General features: G+C 41.2%; 2 protein-coding genes across 4 annotated transcripts in view; one reads left to right on the top strand and one right to left on the bottom strand.

Moving 5' to 3' along the window:
- The first annotated feature begins 725 nt into the window (after nt 1-725).
- Nucleotides 726-6,908, top strand: olfml2bb (olfactomedin-like 2Bb). 2 transcript variants are annotated; one of them, XM_072704199.1, is made up of 8 exons: nt 726-1,149; nt 1,500-1,763; nt 1,960-2,067; nt 2,382-2,546; nt 3,492-3,702; nt 4,482-4,961; nt 5,601-5,777; nt 5,871-6,908. In XM_072704199.1, the coding sequence occupies exons 1-8, from the start codon at nt 958-960 to the stop codon at nt 6,464-6,466; spliced, it is 2,193 nt and encodes a 730-aa protein (XP_072560300.1). In that variant the 5' UTR covers nt 726-957; the 3' UTR covers nt 6,467-6,908. The 2 variants fall into 2 exon arrangements, with proteins under 2 accessions (XP_072560300.1, XP_072560299.1); XM_072704198.1 differs by having other exon boundaries at nt 4,479-4,961.
- Nucleotides 6,909-7,068: 160 nt separating this feature from the next.
- LOC111841038 (cyclic AMP-dependent transcription factor ATF-6 alpha) overlaps nt 7,069-20,955 on the bottom strand; it is a 29,043-nt gene continuing 15,156 nt past the window's right edge. For both annotated transcript variants that reach the window (XM_023806488.2, XM_023806487.2), the window contains exons 12-16: nt 20,428-20,527; nt 17,240-17,307; nt 15,994-16,105; nt 12,064-12,148; nt 7,069-8,771 (exon numbers count right to left, since the gene is read on the bottom strand). In XM_023806488.2, coding sequence (XP_023662256.1) covers nt 8,581-8,771; nt 12,064-12,148; nt 15,994-16,105; nt 17,240-17,307; nt 20,428-20,527 — 556 coding nt within the window. In that variant the 3' untranslated portion in view covers nt 7,069-8,580. The remainder of the gene's footprint in view (nt 8,772-12,063; nt 12,149-15,993; nt 16,106-17,239; nt 17,308-20,427; nt 20,528-20,955) is intronic.

Here is a 20,955-nt window from a genome sequence, read left to right as displayed (position 1 = left end):
TATCATTTGTATTATAGATATTAACATAAAACAATAATTGTGCAGTATAAGCAAAATTTATTATATTATTTCTTCTCCCAGCAGATGGGGGCAAAAACAAAGGCAGTAGCCACGTGAATGTTTCTGTGCGGAAACATTTTCTAGACTCCCCATATATTTTTTGAGAAAAATAAAACACAGTTACATTTAACGATGTTAGCGCATTAAAATGTTAAATAATTATAACTGTCACCACAAAGATCTTCTGTCAAAATTTTGCAGCAATTACTGCATGAATATCTACTAAGCCTCTCTGCCTTTAATATTATTAAAGTATATTGGATTGAATACGGTTATGTAAGTATGAAGAGAGAAGAAGACTGACAGATGGCGCTACTGAGTAACTCTTATTTCTGAATCTGCTGTTTAGAAACTAACGCGACTCCTTGGTTTTAATGTAGCCTATTATTTCGCATATCTCAAATCTTTTATGTAATAATAAATTACTGATGGATATTGTAGGTCATCCCTTATATTTCTTTTTTAGTGACATTATTTTTATAAAACGAACCAAGACTTAACATAGAATGAACGGTACATGGGAATTAATTAAGTATCTTAGATAAAAAGTGTTCAAATGGTACATGATGGGGGCGTTCTTAATTCCAGGGTAGTCTAGCCATCTGTAAAACTCCTCCCATCTTCGATTAATTCGAAGGTCCTTCCCTCTTCATACGGAGCCTTCACTAACTTCATTTGTGTCTCCACCGTTCATACACAGCAGAACGATTACTGAGGATCTTTCAATGAAATTTACATGAAAAGTGTCTTCCAAAGCCATTTCAATCGGGTTTCTCGTGACATTTCTGGATTCATTTGCAAAATTCAATATTAACGGCAGAAGTTAAATTCCTCTGTTTTTCAAAGGCTAACTGCATTAACTGATACTCAGTAAACCCGCTATACTGGTGCTTCATTATGTACAGAATGGCAAATCTGGATCTTTGCTGCATTTTGTGGTTTTCAATATTTCTTTGTGATTTAGTCTCGTTAAATGAAATTGTGGAAAACAAGATAAAAGATACAAATTTTGAGTTCAACGACGAGGTGAATCCACATAACGTGACTCTTGTGGAGGAAATCGATAATCAGCAAAACATTTTAACTCAGGTATTTAATTGATTCAGTTGTCAATAATGTGAAGTCGAATTATTTTGTATTCGTATGCGCAGCTATTTTAGAACAATAAAAACGTGCTTTGAGTAACAATAGCTTTAAAATGTGCTTTTGCAAATATTCTGAACGCTTCGGAGCGCTTTATAAATAATGGAAATTGCCTTTCTATGTGTTTAAGTAATTGCAAGATAATGTATAATAAAACAGCTTTATAACGTAGAAATATTCGCTATTATTGTGTATAATTTAGAACGGTTATATCAGAAAATATATGTTGACAATGTACTGAAATGTGTGCGCTTATTGTACTTGTGGAAAATACATACGTTTTTTTTCCATTGTAGCTGCTGGGTGATTATGACAAAGTGAAAGCGCTTTCGGAAGGCTCTGACTGTGGGTGTAAATGTGTTGTCAGACCCCTGAGCAGGAGCGCCTGCCGGCGGATCCATGAAGGCAGCGCCGAGCCACAGGATTTTTATACAGTGGAGACTGTGACTTCAGGGTCGGACTGCAAGTGCACGTGCATTGCCCCGCCTTCGGCTCTGAACCCCTGCGAGGGGGATTTCAGGTTGAAGAAGCTGCAAGATGCAGGGAAAGATAATATTAAGGTAAAAGGCGTGAAAACGTGGAACATCATGCAGATTACCTTGGGAGCCTATGATATATATATTTCCCCTATGTTCTTGTTGCTGGGTTGATCAGAATCTGAAGTTTATAGCCTACATCAATTAGTGTTTTCGAGTAGCGCAATTTGTATTTTTAAATGATGTCAACATTTACGAAAGGAAAAACCTTTTTTACCAGCTCTCAACCATTATGGAATTACTGGAAGGGGCATTTTACGGAATGGATCTCTTAAAACTACACTCAGTCACAACTAAACTAATAAATCGCATTGAAAACATAGAAAAGGTAAGTAGTTACATCTTGTCTATTTCTTTCAGGTCAACTTTAACTGTTTTTTATTTCAAAGTTCTAAGAACTATTTTGTGGGTGAATATTATTTTAGGACAACCAAGATGTTATGCAGGTCACCAGAATATCAGAGAATCAGAATGACAGAAATACTAAAGTAAACCTGCATGATTACAACCTATAAAGTGTGAGTTTATTTTCATACAAAGCTTGATCTTTGGGTTTAACCCATTGTGAACTACAAAATGTGTGGCAAAATGAGCCTATGTTACTTTATTGCACTAGCTGACTCCTGTTTCCCTTTAAACCAGGCAGTATCAGAGAAATCCCAAGAGGAGAGAGTCTTTGTGAAGAGCAGCACTCACAGGCCAGCACAGGGGAAGGAGAGTCACAAGGAAGCAGATAAGAAGAAGCCAGTGAGCCAGGCTGTACCTCCACTAAAGGGGAACACAACCGCAGGAAGCGGTAACAGAGAGGTAGGCTGTGTCTTGCAGCTAATGTATACCTCCTCCACTAAACTACTTCACACCCCATTGAAGGAACTCCCTAAGAACATCAAAAGAAAATGTATAGTGGTTTCCCATCATCTTTTTGCCTGTGAAAAAAATGTACTATCCTAATCTTTTAAAGTTGCATTCATTATTATACTTTTTTACAGAGGTGGGAAGATTTGGTCCAGAACATACAAATCCAGACCATGATTTTGTTTCAACCAGCCAACTGAGTCTGACTGTAACTCTTTATTCTAAACTGGTTGGTTGAAACGAAACCTTGGTCTGGATTTGTACTTTCTGGACCTGAACTTTCCACCACTGCTTTATTTATTTGTTTTTTTAGTGGACTAAATACAATTTTGAATAGCATATTACAGTCGATTGCAATGGCAGTTACTGCATAATGCTCCTGGGGTTTAATTACTTGGGTTTAGGGTAATTACTGAGAAGAATGTTAACCTTTAATTTGAGTGGGAAACACGTCACACATCACTATGTCAGTGACACTGACCTTTGTTTGTTACTCTTTGCCTGAACAAAAAATGAAATATTTAAAGATGCGGCTCGCCGAGTCCGTACAAGCCTTTTGTGAATAATTTATATGGAATAGGTGTTTTTGGCAGCTACATAGTGTGCTATGGTTCTTACCCAAGAAGTTTAGTCACGATGTGAAAAGCGCTTTATCTGAGCCAAAGTGGCTTGAACATTTCCAAAAAATAAATGCTTCCCTCTGCACCCTAGAGCAGATTCAAATGAAAGAGGCTCCTGTTTATTCCAGCAAAAGCAGCGGACAGGTTAGGGACGAGAATTAAAAAACACAAACATCAGAGAACAATCTGAATCTGCCTAAATGTAATAACTTAGTACCAACTCATGAGCAACACAGATGTATGTATTTAGGACAGCGCATGTTTTATTCCACAACAGGGTAAATACGAAGAGAGGCTTCTTGGAAACCAAGGATTTTCCAGACCCTTGCTAAAGAGAAGTCAACCTGAATTCCATAAAGGAACCAAAGATGATCAGGAGGAGCAGAGAAGCCCTCCACAGTCTAAGGCAGCTTCTCAGGATGTGGTCATCAGAGGTGTGACGTACTATAAATCTGACACGGGTGACAATGTGGACAGGGAGGACCAAGGTAAGTCTACTGTAGTCTCCAAGACACTGTCAATACTTCACCTGAGACAAAATGGGTAATTTCAGGCCCATTTGATTTAGAGCATTACTAAAGTGACATGACTATTACAGCATAATCGCCTATACCATCCATTTTAATAACCCTTTAGCTAGTTATGGATGATATGATCTAGTTTAATGATTCTCAACCCGTGGGTCATGACCCAAGTTTGGGTCACAACAAGGTCTGGAAGGGTCAGGAAATGTAAGAATTGTAAAACCAGCAAGCTCCTATTCAGATCCCCAATCAGATTTCCCAGCCCCAATCCTACAATTGAGCTATACAAACGGGTCTTAAGTCTAATAATGCTTAGTGCAAAACTAGTGAACACTCAACCAATCCAAGAAGTGAAACCACAGATGTTTAATCCAATCATATTTGTGCGATAGGCATTGAGTGGTATAAATCGCAGATTGCATTGCGCGCTTGATCATAGTGTTAATTTAAGCCTACACTTGATATAGGGTCACAAGTGAGCTGGCATGGTACACATTGGGTCACGATGTAAAAAAGGTTGAGAACCATGAATCCAGTGCTTATACTAAGAAACAGGATATAAGGAAGGATGCACAGTAAATGACATGTCATGCATTACAAGGACACCCACACTAATGGTAATTTAGACTCACCAGTTTATTTTCATGTGTGGCGTTCAGATCATGGGAGAAACATTTAAAAGGGGTTTAAAGGGTGTGAGGAACACTTGAAGAAAATGTATCTCTTTGTTGTCTGGACAGCAGTGGTTGATGAGGTAGTCAGCGGTGATGGCTCTGTTGATCTGCTCATTGAAGATCAGCTCCTCAAGGAGGGACGGGGCCTTTCCAAAGTCAACAAGAAATCGAAGAAGGCAGTTGGCCGAGCAGCCCAGGTCGCTCGAACCACCCTCACCACCCAGAAACACAATATCACTGTAGCTGAGATGGAGCTCACCACCACCATTCCTGCCACAGCAAAGCAAATCATAAAGCAAATGACCAAAACCATGGATCCAGTCATGGTTACCACTCCCAGTCCCCAGACCACTGTAGCTTCCACCATTACGAGTTCCACGGCGGCCAGAATTACATCAGCTATTCTCAACACAACCACCAGAATTGACGTTTCCAATATTTCGTCACCATCTAACACAAGCGGCCAGGCAGAAAAACCTAAGTCCCGCATCAGCTGGACTGAGAGTCCAGCTGATCAAAAAATGGCTGCAGAGTCCCAGAAGAACCCTGGTAAGAATTAGCTTTCTTTATAGTGTTTGGAATCATAGATGCATCTTAATATCCCGTTTCAAATCATTTGTCTACATGCCATAATTACTGCCCTTTCAAAAGCTTCCAACAACCCATTAAATGGATCAGACAAAGCACTGATTCATAGTCATCCGAGACAGTGTGGGAAATGATGAAGTGATGAGGTTGTTAAAATACCCTTAATAACCGACCTGGTCTCTACGTCAATAATAACCCATCATTTTCTTTGCCGTCATTTTTAGCTGCTTAATAGATGCCCTTGGCCATGGGAAACATACACTAGCAGTTTATGTCATTAAAAAACCTAATTCCCCTATTTTCCCCCTTGTAATGGCAAGCTATCTAAGAAGGTAAATTGTAGTTATTTTCAACTGCACCTTCATGAACAATTTTCTGTATTTTTTTACCCACTAGATGATGCTCTTGGTTTGCTTTGGGGCATTAACTGAGCCCCTTTTTAAATAGAGAGCACCATCTAGTGATGTCAGAAAATACAGCAGATGGTTCATGAAGCTTCATTTATTCTAGTATGTGTGTGAACCAAGCTCTCTGGGCAAAGCATTTGGTTGTCTCCCACATTTGCTCCATAAAGCAAACTGACACTTTTTTTATTGCCAGGCATATGTAAGGACACGCTGGCCACAATTGGCGATCCTGTGACACACAACACGTTTGGTCATAGTGAAGGGGCGTGGATGAAAGACCCCAAGGGCAACGATGGCAGAATATATGTCACTAACTATTACCATGGAAACAACCTGCTGGAATTCAGCAACATAGAGGCATTCAAAGAAGGTATTACACCCCTGCTATTCGCAGGCATCAGTCTGACTATGCAAGCAAATCAACTTCCTGGAGAACTCATGTTGTTCATTTGAATGTTCACAGGACGCCCAACCAACTCCTACAAACTGCCTTACAACTGGATGGGCACAGGTCACGTAGTCTACAGGAAGGCTTTTTACTACAACAGGGCCTTCTCACGTGACATCATAAAGTTTGACCTGAACCGGAGGTATGTGGCGGCGTGGACCGTACTTGATGATGCAGTGGTCGACGAGGACAACCACTGGACGGGACGCTCTGATATCGACTTTGCTGTGGACGAGAGTGGCTTGTGGGTGATATACCCAGCTATGGACGATGAAGGCTTCCACCAGGAGGTGATCGTCCTCAGCAAGCTGAATCCAGCCGACCTGAGCATGCAGAAGGAGACCTCGTGGAGGACTGCCTTGAGACGGAACTTCTACGGCAACTGCTTTGTCGTCTGCGGCGTCCTGTACGCCATTGACAGCTTCGACCAGATGAACGCCAACATCTCTTATGCTTTTGACACTCATACGAATACCCAAATGATTCCACGCCTTCCCTTCTTAAACAGCTACACTTACAACATGCAGGTAGACTACAACCCCAAAGAACGAGCTCTGTACTCATGGGATAACGGCCACCAGGTCACATATAGTGTAATATTCGCGTATTGAGAGAGCTAGTGGAAAAAATGCATTTCAGCACTTTTTGTAGAAAGACAAACTTTTTAAGTTATATGTGGATTGTAGATCAGTCTGCACAGCAAAAACTTTTTGTTTTGGAGACACCAATAATTTTAGCCCGAAACCTTTAAATGTCTGTCATGCATATTACATTTCAGGTGTCTGCCAAAGGGTGGGGAAATGTAACCATTCCCTGAGGCACAATCCAAGACAAGGTGTTTCTTACCACTCATTGTATTAGTTAACATATTTTGTGTCTGCTAAAATTTTTAAACGCAAGAGTGTAATAATTTTTGGGTTACTGGGTATCCAGCACATTTTCCCCAAATGATGCTTTAGTTTTTAGATATTTTTATGTTTAATTGCTTATACATTTTTCAATGTTTCAATTTCAATTTTTTTGAATACTATCAATAAAAAGTCCTTTACCATTTTGGTGTTTTCTGTACATTACTATGGATACACTATTTGGTGAAGAATTACTTGCTGGCCTGTGAAAGGTAGGTAAAAAAAAATAGTGTCAAATTAATGAACTGCCCACCACAATTTTCAAATTGGTCTATTTCAAAGGACAGAGAGAATTAACCTCAACGTTTGTGTCTTTTACCATATTTTATTAAAGTCTAAATCAACAAAATTCTCTTTGCTCCCCAAATTCCAGAATTTCTGCTTTGTAAAAACAAAAACGTAACTGTCTGCAAACAATAATATGGGTTTAAAAAAGTCAATATGCAATGAAATAAAAACAATGGTTTCACTTAAAAGCAAATTACACTTCATGGACATACCATTGTGTGTACCTGTACATATCTGTAATTTTAATTATGACTATTTCTGCAAATCAAAATATTTTAAATAGTTTTTTTACACTGGATACAGGATGCACTTAGAGTAAACTGGAACTCACAGAGCAACACTGAGTGTTAGTAAAATTAAATCAAATGATAAGCAAAATTTTAAGAAATCAATTACTGGCAAAACACATACGAACTGTGTCCCGTCTTTAAATTCACTGGAGTATGGCCATCCAGGAGTCTCAAGAAAGATAAAACACCTTAATTTTTACACTTTCTGGTTAACAAATTGATAAAAAATAACATTCCACTTAACATTAACTGTCACAGAAGAGTGAATTGTTTAAAAAAAATGTAATGCACATTAGATCAGGTTTTCAATTAAATCCTCCTGATACTAAAAATATTGCATGAACAGATGGCTTCTATCACGAACACTAGTTAGAATGTAGCAGTGTAATATTAGCCAAATTCTAATGTAATTACATCTAGCCTGCTATTATGTCTATACAAGCTATGTATAAAAATCTTAGGTCAAAACTGCTCGTTTCCATTTGTGTGCCTGTACATATGTGCCATAATGTTGCTCTGTAGGCCAAAAACTGTATCACTGGCTTTCATCTACAGTTAAAAATTACTCCTCATTTATATATATAAAAATAAAATTGTGTACAACACATTTATGAAGAAACAGTAAAAACAAAAATTCTATTTATCAAAAAAGTGCAAATACCAGAAAATGAAAATTTAGAAGCTCCTTCCTTTCAAACAGCAGAGAAAAAGATCCTAGTGGTCATACTATTAAAATATTACAGTAATAAACTTATTGCTCTGAAATAATCTTATACAATATCTTTTTTACACATCACCTGACTCACTACATAATTTTTAACGTAATCCACATCTTTATGCAAATTCATTTGTCATCAGCAAACCCTAAATCGATTACACAGTCAAACAGTCAAGAACTTCCTCAAAAGAAGTGTTTCCTTACATACAATAGGCTATTAAGGGTGCACCAGAGTTCACCACTGGGATCCCTGATGTTTTTCATGTCCTGAGGTGAATAACAAGGCGATATGCTACCAGAGGGAAGCCAAACTAAGTTATTCTCGGCTTTCATGGTCTCCCTTATGTTTGCTTGTACATGAAAAACATAGTGCCAAAAGTGGATATCTGACTGCAACATTTCAGGTAGTTCTGCTTTATTCTGGACTGCCAACTTAAAGATGGATTTTTTTTTTTCATTCAGCACTGTCATGGAGGTATTAGCTTTTGTTTATCTTTTTTAGGTCTTTACAGATGGCTAAGCTAGACAGACCCAGTAAGAACTCCAACAGAACTTGCAGACTTGTCACTGGCTGGAGTAGAGTAGGAGTCACTGTGATTGGTGCGTAGGAATGGTGGGATGCTTGAGGTCTTGATGCGGAGGATCCTGGTGTCCATGACTTCACAGTCAATCTGCATCATCACCTCGTACTCTTCATCCTTTATCACAGTTTCTGTAAGGAAAAGGAGTGTCATCAAAAGCAGTTGTCGAGAACTGTGGAAAAGTCATGCATTGACTTACAGCAAAATGTCTGAAGAAAGATGGTGTTAAAACATCTGAACACGAATTTCTTGTGAACTGATACTTGTCTCCACAGAGAGGGGGCCAGAGGTGGAAGGTTCAGGTTCAGAAAGTAGAAATTCAGACTGAGGTTTTGTTTCAACTAATCAGTTGAGTACTCTGACTGTGACTCTTTATACTCCACTGGTTGGGTGAAACAAAACCTTGTACTGGATTTGTACTTTCTGAACCTGAACTTTCCACCTCTGGAAGAGGCCAATGCAGACTGGATATTGTGGGGGGTGTACTATATTGAAACAAAAAGAAAGAAAAATGACAGTAAACATTCACAGATAAAATCATATTCCCCTTTGACGCTGTTAGTGATCTCCCACTGTGTGGCAGCCTGGAAACCATAACCCCCTCTCCCCCCCGCCCCACAGGAAATGAGCCTAACACATGTGCTCCTGGCTCAGTGCAGTCCGGAATGACCAAAGCAGGCTGACCGGACGCTTTCTGATAGGACACCTGTGGTCTCCATTAGCTATGGCTGCCGCTGCCTGTTCAGCCAGATCCTCACAGCTCTGCCATATTAACAAAATCCCCAGGGTCTCCCCAGCTGAAATAATGCAAGTACATCTTTAATATCGTGGGTGCAGACTTCAATCTGCCAACCTACACAGGCTGGAGTGGAGAGCTAACTCACTGATGGGCTCTGGAATTACCAATAACCATGGGTCACACCTTGCTTCTAGCAAGCAAGACCACTTCCTTTGGTAGTAACGTTAGCATGCCCAGGTGACCTTGGACCTCCAGAGTTATTCTTCTTCCCTACTTTGGGGTTTTTGGTCCCTCTCCTCCATTGTCATCTGGTTTTCTTTCTTTCATTCTTTCTTTCTTTCTTTCTTTTATTAGTCTGTCTTCCATTTTCCCAGTTTTGTATTATTATGTCAGTGAAGTTGTAATGTATCACAACACATCCATCTAAAGGCCTTGGGATGACTGTTCTGAAAGGCGCAATATAAAAATAAATAAAGCGAAATAGATGTTGCAGTGTTTTAGAAGCGCCGGAGCTTATAAAGCCATCACTTAGAAAATCATTTTAAAATGTATCGCCAGTAGCCAAGATGGGCCGCTGATTTGCAGGACACTTAACCCACTGACCAATTTCATGTAACATTTAAAAATACGAAACTGCCCTACAGTCCCTACACTGCTGAAATAGTCATGTCGCTTTATTTTCCTCTCCTAGGTGGCTTTAGTCTGGAGAAATGATCAGTTCTGTGCTGTTGAACTCATCTAGGCTGACCACTAACTAAAGTTTCATAATTTTCTGGTGATAAAAACGCACAGAATCCCTTTTCATTGTACTGATATACAAGTAGCATTACTGCCTTCTTCACAGTGTGGGAAAAATATTCTACATGGATTTTTTGCATTAGTTTAGGCTGATAATAATACAAATATTCCAAGTAATGCTTATGGTTGGCGTCACGTTGTTAAAGGATCCGGATGGCATCTGACATACGGTATACGAGTGGAAAGAAGCCGCGAGAAGCAGGATTTAATGGGGTCAGAGTGAACCAGAGAGCCCAGATACAGAGCTGACCGTTCCTCTGGGGGAACAGAGGTCAGGATACCCAAGGAAGGGGCCCATGGAGCTGAAGAGGCTGATCTTTATGTCTCCAACACTAATCCTGATGCTCCACCAGTTTCTGTTCAGGCAGAAAAAGCATTTACAAAATGCCAACACTGAGCCGTTTTAGGGATTCACTGCGAAAATGTCAAGTTCACTGAAAGTCAGCACAGTGCCGTAGAAACAAAACCCCAGCAAAATTCCAAGCGAGGCACATTATTACTCAGACCTTTGAATAAGGACCTCGCTAGAAAACTAAGGAAACAATAGCTTCTACTGTATGAAGAACCTCCTGGTGGAAGAGTCACAAGAGGGGAAGGCAGCCTAAACTGTGTGAATTACAGGGCACAGCCATGTAAAGTAAACATTACAACCTGCCAAAGATAATCACAGACGTGTGACAGCAATCCCTCCTCCCGCCTTCAGCAGACAACGGAGGAGAGAGAGAAAGAAAAAGAGAGAGAAACACACAAATGCAGGAACTGTCAGCGCTACATAACTAAGAGTTGTTTTTATTGCAACACTTTACCCTCATCCAACAGGATATTCAGCAGGGAACACAGAACGAAAACGAGACCTCAACCCGTCATATTTTCTTCCCAACTGCGCTGGCATTTCCCAAAAAAGTAGCTTCGCATGAATGGTTCCATTTGATTAACACGCCTTCGGCCTCTAAAAAGCACACCTACGGCTTTTAGTAATATATCCTTATGAATGATGGCAGAGAGAGAGAGGCTGGCAGGCAGATTCGAGCCTTTGTCGGGGTCTGGAGGACATCACTCCGCCAGCCGCACTGTAACACAGTGGGGAGATACCAATGTTCCTTTCCAGGAGCTGAGTGGAACCTTGTCAGAGGGGTTCTGGAACTCAGCCCGGTGCTCTCTGGGGGTCTCCAGGAACCCTTTACTTTGGCCACACTCCCGGCAGAGCGAGTCCGACCATATGCTGACTCACAGGTAACGGACTGGTCATTATCACTGCACCCCCCCCAACCTCCCATCAGGCCTGAAGGAGTCTTTTAAAGGGTTCACTGAAGTGCCAAATAGCACAAAAGCTATAAATGTCACACCTATGTGATGTGCATGACTTTTTCCCCAATATGTGCACGTGTCATCAGCAGTGTCAGAAGGCCAACTTGAAATCTGTATTGTAAAATGCTGAAATTATTGTAAATTCGTGTAAAAATGGGATCCCCTACCAGTTCTTCAGCCAGAGGTCATGCAACACCCCCTAGTTTTGTCATTCGTCAAGCTAATACTTGCTTAGGGAGTTCTGCAGTTTGTACAGCAAAATCTCCAAAAGAAAATAAGAAGCGACAGTGTTCAGCCTTACTCAATCTCTCCCAGCGCTTGCGGGCTACGGCGACAGTGTTCAGCCTTACTCAATCTCTCCCAGCGCTTGCGGGCTACGGCGACAGTGTTCAGCCTTACTCAATCTCTCCCAGCGCTTGCGGGCTACGGCGACAGTGTTCAGCCTTACTCAATCTCTCCCAGCGCTTGCGGGCTACGGCGACAGTGTTCAGCCTTACTCAATCTCTCCCAGCGCTTGCGGGCTACGGCGACAGTGTTCAGCCTTACTCAATCTCTCCCAGCGCTTGCGGGCTACGTACCGTTCACATTCATAGCCGGCAGCACTACGGACATCTTCGGCCGGCTCCGTTTGTTGTGGCTGGTTGCAGGAAGCAGAAGATGATCCTAGGGGAAAAGGATGATGGATCATCATTCACAAAATACAAATTAAACACATCAATATAACCGTATGGGACAGGCACCCTTCAATTTCCTGCCAACTGGAAGAAGTCCAACAGCAGACAGATCAATGACAATTTCACCGATCCATAAATGCTTAAAAAGGACACATTAAGCATAGATGGGGAGGACATGGGGTGAAACACAATTCTAGATGTTTTCTGTATTTCCTTTTCTCTGAATTGTACAGACAGGCTGCGCAGACGGGTCTTAAAATTAAACCCGGCAAACTGGCTACTTGTGTGGTGTAATACAGTACACTTATTTCTGGGCTACAAAGAGGGATCTTTCTAGGCAAACTTCAGCTGAAGGACCAAAACCTCAGAATTCCAGCATTCTACTGACTCCATTTAACCATTATGTAAGGAGTTAGGGCTGTAGGATAAGTCAGTCCTCTGTCCTGGGGTGGGGTAGTAGGCAGAGATTGACTGAACACTCATGGCGACAGTGCAGGTCATAATCGTCTTGACACCAGACCACTGTGAGGAGTCTGACCAGTCAAGTAAGAGACAAACAGAGACAAATCTGAAGCATGTTATTTTCTATCCCAAAACTGGTCTTTGGTATGAGTGGGCAAAGTTCCCATGAAGGTAATTAGTTGTGAGGATATGATCACGTTACAGTTTCTTGAGGATACTGTCCTTTAGACGACAGACTGATTCAAAGCCTTCTGAAAAGACCTCTGGCAGGAAGGAAACTGGACTATCCTCAGTCTGTACGACGTACAGGTTGTGCCAGAACGAGGGATGCAGAGTCGCTGCCTCAGCAAGCTCAAGAAGGCAGAGATAAAAATGGAAAGTTCTGGAAATGGCAATGAAAAGATTAAAGACTAGGGTTTCACTGGGTCACAGACCTGCTCTGGAACAACAAATATCAGGATGGATGCTTAGTACAGATTCTATAAGTTTTAAAAGGACAGAAAGCTAAAGAGATGAAGCGCAGGAGACAGCGGAGCACCAAGGAACATCTCTAGATGAATGAGAACTAACTGCCTTAAAAGATTTTTGGAAATAAAAGGGGTTCTGACTGAAGGAGAAAGAACTGCCAAAAAACAGACAGCGGCTTTGTGTGGGCCATTCAGCACATTTTTAAAATCTTGCTTCCTGTTTAATTCTACCCCTTTCTCGTTAGAAATAAAACCCTTTTGCTCATCCTCATTCAGTGTATTTATTCAGCTCACATCCTGCTTTTGGTGGCAATGTTAACCCGCAAAAACCTGTAGTGTATTGGCGAAATCAGTTTGTTAATAGTTTAAGGGCAAGTAATTTAAAGTAGAAAGTTAAATAATTAAATAGCTGTATTCTTGATACTAAAGGGTGTCATCTTATTACAGCGTATGGCTAAAAAAAATTTAATTAACAAGTTCCAATAAACATCAAGGTATGTTGCTAATGAATAGCAGCACAGATGAACAAACTGGCCCAAAACATCACACTGGCACAATGCCTTCTGGGGGGTCTTCGCAAAATCAGACGAGTCAAGGATAGTTTCACTGGGAAGTATTTTGTCTGAACGCCGTGTGTTTTATGAGAGTGTGCACCTGTGCTATGCAGATAGCATTTCAGCTTCAAGCAGGGGGTTAAAACAAGGACCGCCAGTTTTCCCTGACAAGGCAAAGGTCAGCTACAACAGAATATAAACAAAGAGAGCAACTATTCAAATAAATGACAGTCACCGGGAGTTAACAAGCAGAATTCAGGGGTCACTTGGGAGCACCTGAAAATGTTAAGATTTTCTATGACATTGTTCGCTTCAGACTTTTGACGAGGACTGACAGCTCCAGGCATTCGCTGAAAGCACTGATGCAGTCTAATGTCATTGAAGGACACTGGGGTGAAGTAGACTTTTCCATCAGAAAGGCAGCCCTGGAGGATCAGGCCGGTCTCTGGATTTTTTTCCACTTCAGAATCTCCATGTTTCCAGTCACACAGCTGTAACAGCAGCGGCCAACTGGGCAACAGCGACCCTACGGGTAATGCGCCAAAATCCAGCGGCAATCTGCTCCAGCCGCCATCTTTCGGGGGCCTTTGGAGAGAGCAGGCCTTCATCTGGCTGAGGCAAGGGGTGTGAGAGGCCATGTGGCAACCAAAGGAGGACAGTGCAAGGAGGTGCCAGCCACGGACAGTCTGACTACCAAAAGCAATACTGTAACCAGAGTTACAGAAAAAGCATTACAATAACACAAAGAAACCACATGAAGGCATCATATTAAGACTGTTTATAATACAATACCTAAAGTGGTTTAATCTTATCCAGTTACAACATAAATATACTCATGCTGTCATAGGCTTGATAGCACCATTTGTTAGCAACTTATGTGTAATCTTTGTATTTTAGACCCTATGACACCGTTACACATTTACTGAAGATGGATTAAGAGGCTTTCTGGGCTGTCAGGTAGCAACAGACACCGTGACTGAACAAACAGGGAAACTATCACTGGTGTAGCAGATACGAGAGAGCTGGACCTCATTAACAAAGAAAGTGAGACTTGAGATGAGCATAAAGGAGACTTATTGAGCCAGACGGAGTTGACGGTTCAGATCAAGGGAGGGGAAACTGTAATTAGGCTCCCAAACATCAAACTGGTTCTGCATCAGATGTACACCCCTCACGATTAAGCAGCTGTCTGGATTAAACACTGAATAATGAGCCTGTGAACCTCAGAAGGTCCGTCTGCATGTTTGGTGGTCGAGATGTTTCTGATCTGACAAGTGACGATCTGTTCTGGGAGCTCAAAAGAAATGGCGTTTAGCGGGAATCCAGGATGGAAGAGTTTGAGATGAACGTGAACATTTTCGCTGCCTTTCAGCACGCTTTTGGTGCAATCACAACCAATTGCTGGGCATAGAGAAATTTAAGGGGTGGGGTGAATACCACCGGAATGCCTGGACGAAGCACTAAAATAGTGGCACTTCCTACCTTTATAAGGGTATTTAACACAGCAACTACAGGGTACTACATATGCAGCAGGATTTAAGGTCTAAGCCAATCTCTGCAGAGTGTGATTTCCTGAAGTAGTGCATTGCATTTCTCCACTAAGATGTCTAATTCTGGAATTCCAAACATCATTCTAAACAAAATGATAAAAAGAAATCCATTGCACCATAAAAAAACCACTCAAAATAGCTTCAATATGACAGGTAAAGGCAGTAATTGCAGGAGTCAACTCACTTTGCATGGACCAATACTCAATGAAGAAAAAGGTAATGAAATATCTAACATTTAAAGAAACAAATGTTTCAAATGGCAAACTCATCAATTATTACATAACGCTGGGACTGTAGTATGGAAACTAACTTGGTGGCTACTTAAAAAACGTATATTTGGAAGCTTATACTTCTCTGACGTTTTCAAACACCATCTGCATTTGCACTTGTGCACTTTAAAATCGCTCCGAGTTGGAAAGTTAGACTCTCCATTCGTTGCAGGAAAAAAAAGCATATATTTCAAGACTAATTTTAAAACACACACCACATTTCCATATTCAGCAATTTCACCAGTTCATGAAACGCTGAGGGCAAAATTAATTTTATTCATGAATCTGAATTTGTGCTCAGGTCTGATCCCTATGGCTTGCAGAAATATAGAATTGAGTTCTCTGTGATAGATCCACATTCCCAGCCTTATTAGCTGAAAGTTTACAGCACAGAGGCCAATAAATTACCCCCTTCCTCCCTAACAACCAAATTGTGACGGAGCCACAGCCGCCGGACACCAACAGACAATGACATTTCCTCCTTTTTGTGTGAGAGCATCTTGGGCCTAACATGGAAGGCAACTCCGCTCACCCTTCGGAAGGACACCACGTAGAATGTGTCTCCACGGCGATGAATCTCCTCAAAGAATTCATTGTAGTAGCCATGGCGAGCGTAGTACACCTGCAGCTCACTCCCTGAGCTCCTGATGGGAAGAGGCAAATGTCACTGAGAAGATGCACCAAACAGTCACGAATCCACAGCCATTCCGTGACTTATTTCATGGGTTGGTCCACCTAAGCATCATTTTAGATTTCTGCAGTCATTCAAATAACTGTTTTAAAGAAAGCCTTAAAAAAACATACTAATAAAATAAATTACTCAATTTAGGACATTTAGGACTAAGGACTTATGATATATAAATCTATAAAAGCTGGATGCATACTGCATTTTAATAATGTGAGAAATCTGTTGTTGAATTTATTCTCAGTTTCTGTTAATATAGTAAACAGTAACAAACGATAGTAGCCAGATTATTTGCTGAATATGTATTATGTGAATTGCTGAGAAATTGTCATACTGTGAAGTTGCATTAACCTGATAAGCATCAAGCTATAGAAATGGGATAAAACATACAAGCAGCAGCTGTTTAAGTGAAAAACTGAAAAAAATAGTTAACTAAAAGTTAATAAACATAGTGATTTTTCATACCAGTCAATGCAAAGTGGTATCTTTCAGTGGCGTGATTGGGGTTGGACGAAAATATACAAAATATGTGGTGGCCATTTTTGTATAATGATAGCAAAAGGCTAGCGTCCCTGTCCTGCCGTGAAATTACGGAAGGGATTGACAGGATGCACTGCTGTTGGAAAGGGACACGGCGATCTCTACACACCATATGGAGCATATCACGAGTACATGTGGACGTTTAACAGATGTCATATCAACACAAATCTCACCAAAGCAGGTTCTTGCAAAAGAAAAACAGATCTCACATATTGAAAAAATATTCTATATGAACATCTATTCACTGGGGACTCTTCACGCTTTTCATGCATGACAAAGTATTCAAAGGTCCAGTGTCAGTAGAGAAATAAGATAAATGTCGGCATGAGGATCTTTGCTAGGTCCTGGCTGTACTGGTTTTCTGGCCTCCTTTTCTGTTTTCCCCAGCGACCAGTACAAGTACAGGGAAAGAATGCCTCCAGAGCCACCAGTATGGCTCAGCTGTTCCTTTCAGGGGTAAATGCTGACCATTTCCGCCAGATCTCCAGATCAAGATAGCCCTGTGGATGTGAACCAAATATGCACATACAGCAAGGAGGCAATGAAAACTCACTTTTCCAGCGTGTCTGTGTACTGGACGGTGACGATCTGAGAAACCTCAGCCTTCTCACCTGGCGTTTTCTGGAAAAAAGAAAGGAGAACAGTGAGGGTGGCTTCTGCGGCTTCCTCACAGTGTGGATCAGATACAGTCCAGCAGAGCATGGCTGCTTTCCTTGGTCGGATGCCATGCTTTCCCCTCCACGACTGAAATAGCTGAGGATAAGACACTAAACTCTGGAAGCGTATGATGTGGTCTTATCAAGGATAGCCAAGCAACACTCTAACCCTGCAAATACCATAGATCTAACACATATCCCATAAGCGTATGCCCACACACATGCCAAACCTGCTTTTACCTCTCCTTCAGAAACATCTACATGGGTGAGGCTCAGAGGATTATAGATGAGGGCCGGTGTCCAGAAGGCTAGCAGAGAAGTCATATCACAACTGGGCCTTGAGCAAGACCATTAAAGCCAAGGAGCTCCAGGTATGCTGGCTGATCTGCTCTCTGACCCTCAGCTGCATGTGGCTCACGATAACAGTAAATACACGGAAATGCTAAAAGGGATTTTGTGTGTGTGTGTGGTGTATAAATAACAGCAACAGGTAAAATTAAGTCCCAGTAGAAGGGCACTCAAAAAACTGTAAATGTTCTGTGTATTCTTTGAACCAAAGAACAAATCATTCCAACAAACAAGCAAGCTAAACAAATAAAATTAAGAAAAACAAAACGAAATCCATACATAAATGAGCTTCGGTTAAATGTCCTGTTATGTTTCCACTGAGCTGCGCCCTCACTCACTCCTGCAGCGAGTAGCTTTGCAATGCTATTATGTTGACAATTGCTGCAATAATCCATGCAACCTTCCATGATTCAAACCACTTACCCATGCAAAAGCCGTGCTGCTTAATTATAATCATAGTTAAAAGAAAGCAAAGCTCACATCAATCCTTTAACACACACACACACACTAAATAAATAAATTGCCTGTTATTTTATCTTGAGTTATTTTCAGACTGTTTCCTGTAATTATCCCAAACCTGCCATAAAATCCAATGAAGCTGTGCAGTAATAATAATCTGAATCAAACAAATATAATAAATCAAAAGAAAAACTTGACTCAGCTCAGCAGCGCCTGAAAAACAAAGTTAACATACGGCCCTAGTGACAATCCAGCAAAATGAGCTGCATGAGGACATAGTGACCAGACTGTCACAGGTTCAATCAGGCACAGCATTTAAGGTAAACATGGACTGCAGAGCCACCACAGGCGGAAGAAGGTGGCATCTTTCCTGAGACACGACGAAACACGAACAGGGAAGAATCTGCAAGGAGACTGCTGGTACGCTTCTGAAGACCAGGATATGTGGGAATATGTAGAGAACAGGAGCCCCACAACACCCACGGGACAACAGTAGTGCAGGAAATCCGGTGTCGGCAAATACATAAATAAAACAAAAATTCATGCCATCATGAGAAAGGGGACAGTCTCAGAGAGAACAGGCCGAACCCTTTAGCTTCTCTGTGGAGGACGAGGATGCAGATTTTCCTGCCAGCCTCACGGAAACAAAGACACTTAAGGAGCCGCGTAGCACGAAAGACTTGAAGACCATCAGAGCAGTCGGTGTAAAGCCAAGCGTGACCTGATAAATGTCCATGTTCATGCAGGAAAACATCACTTCAAAGCCAGTGGAGATCAAAGATATCTGTCTCAAACAATTTCACATGACAGAAAACCAACAGGGCCCACGTGGCCAGAAGACAACACAGGCTACTAACGACTGCATCGACATTGTAATCCCACAGAAATAGCAGTTCAGACAATGGCCTGTACAATTAAATCGCCTCAAATATGTTTTTCCCTAAGAAAACCCTCTCAGCAACAGCAGGTTGCTCTTTGTTCCTCTACCTAGCCAAGAGGACATTTTTCTTCTTCCTTACTGTATTAATTTATTTAAAACGTCTACTTTTTCCACCCAGACTTGCACACATACTCATGAGAACTATAAATTTGGACACAAGCATTTTTCAAGACCCAGACTGCAAAATATGCTTATTGGAGCAACATTACACATTAACTGTAGTCTCTATGAAGCCACGAACCCCCCCCCCTCCCACAGCCGCAACTAACAATCAATGGAATTAAAATGAAACATGCTAAATTCAAAGCAATATTTTCAGTTTGTCTGGATCGACACCAACTCCAGCCTGATTAAACAAACCTTTTTAATGCTTTGAAGTAGGATGCATAGATAAATACCTGCAGTTAAATAACAAGCCATTAATAATCACATGACTAATCATTATAAAAACAACATTAGAATAAAATGGTTTGATCCAACTTCCTCTTCAGTTCTGGTTCTGGTAATGGTTAGTTTTCGGTCTGCATGCCTGATGCACACATGCTCCGCATCAGATAGTTAACCACGAGTCTAAACAACCGTTTACAGTTTGCGGCACCACACCGCTAATTTGCAGGTTGCCGATAGCCTGATCTCTCTCATCCCAGCATAAATCTCTATTAAAGACAAAGTCAGTAAAAATAAAACTATTTTTAAATACTGCTGGACAGTATGTAGTTTTAAAAAAAAGTCCAGTGTAATAACAATAAAGCTGCCATATGCTGTGAAAATACAGTGCTTAGTGAGACCAAAGGGTATAATAAACTGTCTGGAAACAGGCAAATACCATCAGCAAAATCCTTTATTTGAAATTTACCAGGACTATAAATAAAAACTGACATGTAGATGCTTGGACTTTGTCCCCTCAGCATTCCGACTGCCTAAGACATACCTTGGTGGTGACAGCAGATAAAAGCAGATCAACATTTAAAATGGGGAAAAAATTTAAATCTTACCGTATCAGTAGTGTTTACGTTCCCATGCCTGGCAAATTACATCCAGAGACCCCGAAAGCTATCTTGACATGCACTAATAGCCTGAATGTAAACATACTTTGCGACTATTACAGGAAAATGACCTTGAAGGTTTACGAGGGCTTCAAGGCCACTGCAGGAGAGTACTTATTAAAAATACAGTCAGCTCATGGATCTGAAAACCCAAGCTTGACTCATACACCATCAGACTGCTACTTAAGTGAGATTCACCGGCGAGATTTTGGTCTAATCCCATCAGCCATGTTGGTTCAATGAGTGCTAACAGCGACAAACATCAAGAGATCCAGACGAACGGCCAGCCTACCAGGATCGTTTTGTTTTTCTGCTGACTATTGGTTGTTCTTCTGGTCTTCGTCCTCTCGACTTCGTGACGGTGCACCCAGCCTCTCAGTTCGTGAGCCAGCCTGAAAACACAATGACCCCCGACAGAGTGATTTTAACGACACACCACTGTTCATTACAAAGGGGACTGCTGTGAGACCTCACAGAAAGGCGAGACCTACGGCGACCCATCCACTGCATCATATAGTACCTAAAAACTCAGTGAACCAAAAAGCAACATATACAATAACTGCCAGACTTCATGTCCAATTGTGCACAATGTACAGATTCATATGGAGGAGGCATTTTTTAATTGTGCTTTTTGCTTTAACTGAGCACAGGTCAAAGAAAGATCTAAAAGTCATAGTTTAAAATGAAAAGCCATACTGCAAGAAGGCGTTACGTGATATACACTGAGAGGCCAGTTTATTAGCTATAATTGCCTGCTCCTCGTAACTGTTAATAAAGTATCTATAACTGAATACATGCAGCACACTGGCAGGGCCAAGAG

Source organism: Paramormyrops kingsleyae, chromosome 21, assembly GCF_048594095.1.
Source record: "Paramormyrops kingsleyae isolate MSU_618 chromosome 21, PKINGS_0.4, whole genome shotgun sequence".
NCBI lineage: Eukaryota > Metazoa > Chordata > Actinopteri > Osteoglossiformes > Mormyridae > Paramormyrops > Paramormyrops kingsleyae.
This window is presented reverse-complemented; position numbering and strand designations above follow the sequence as displayed.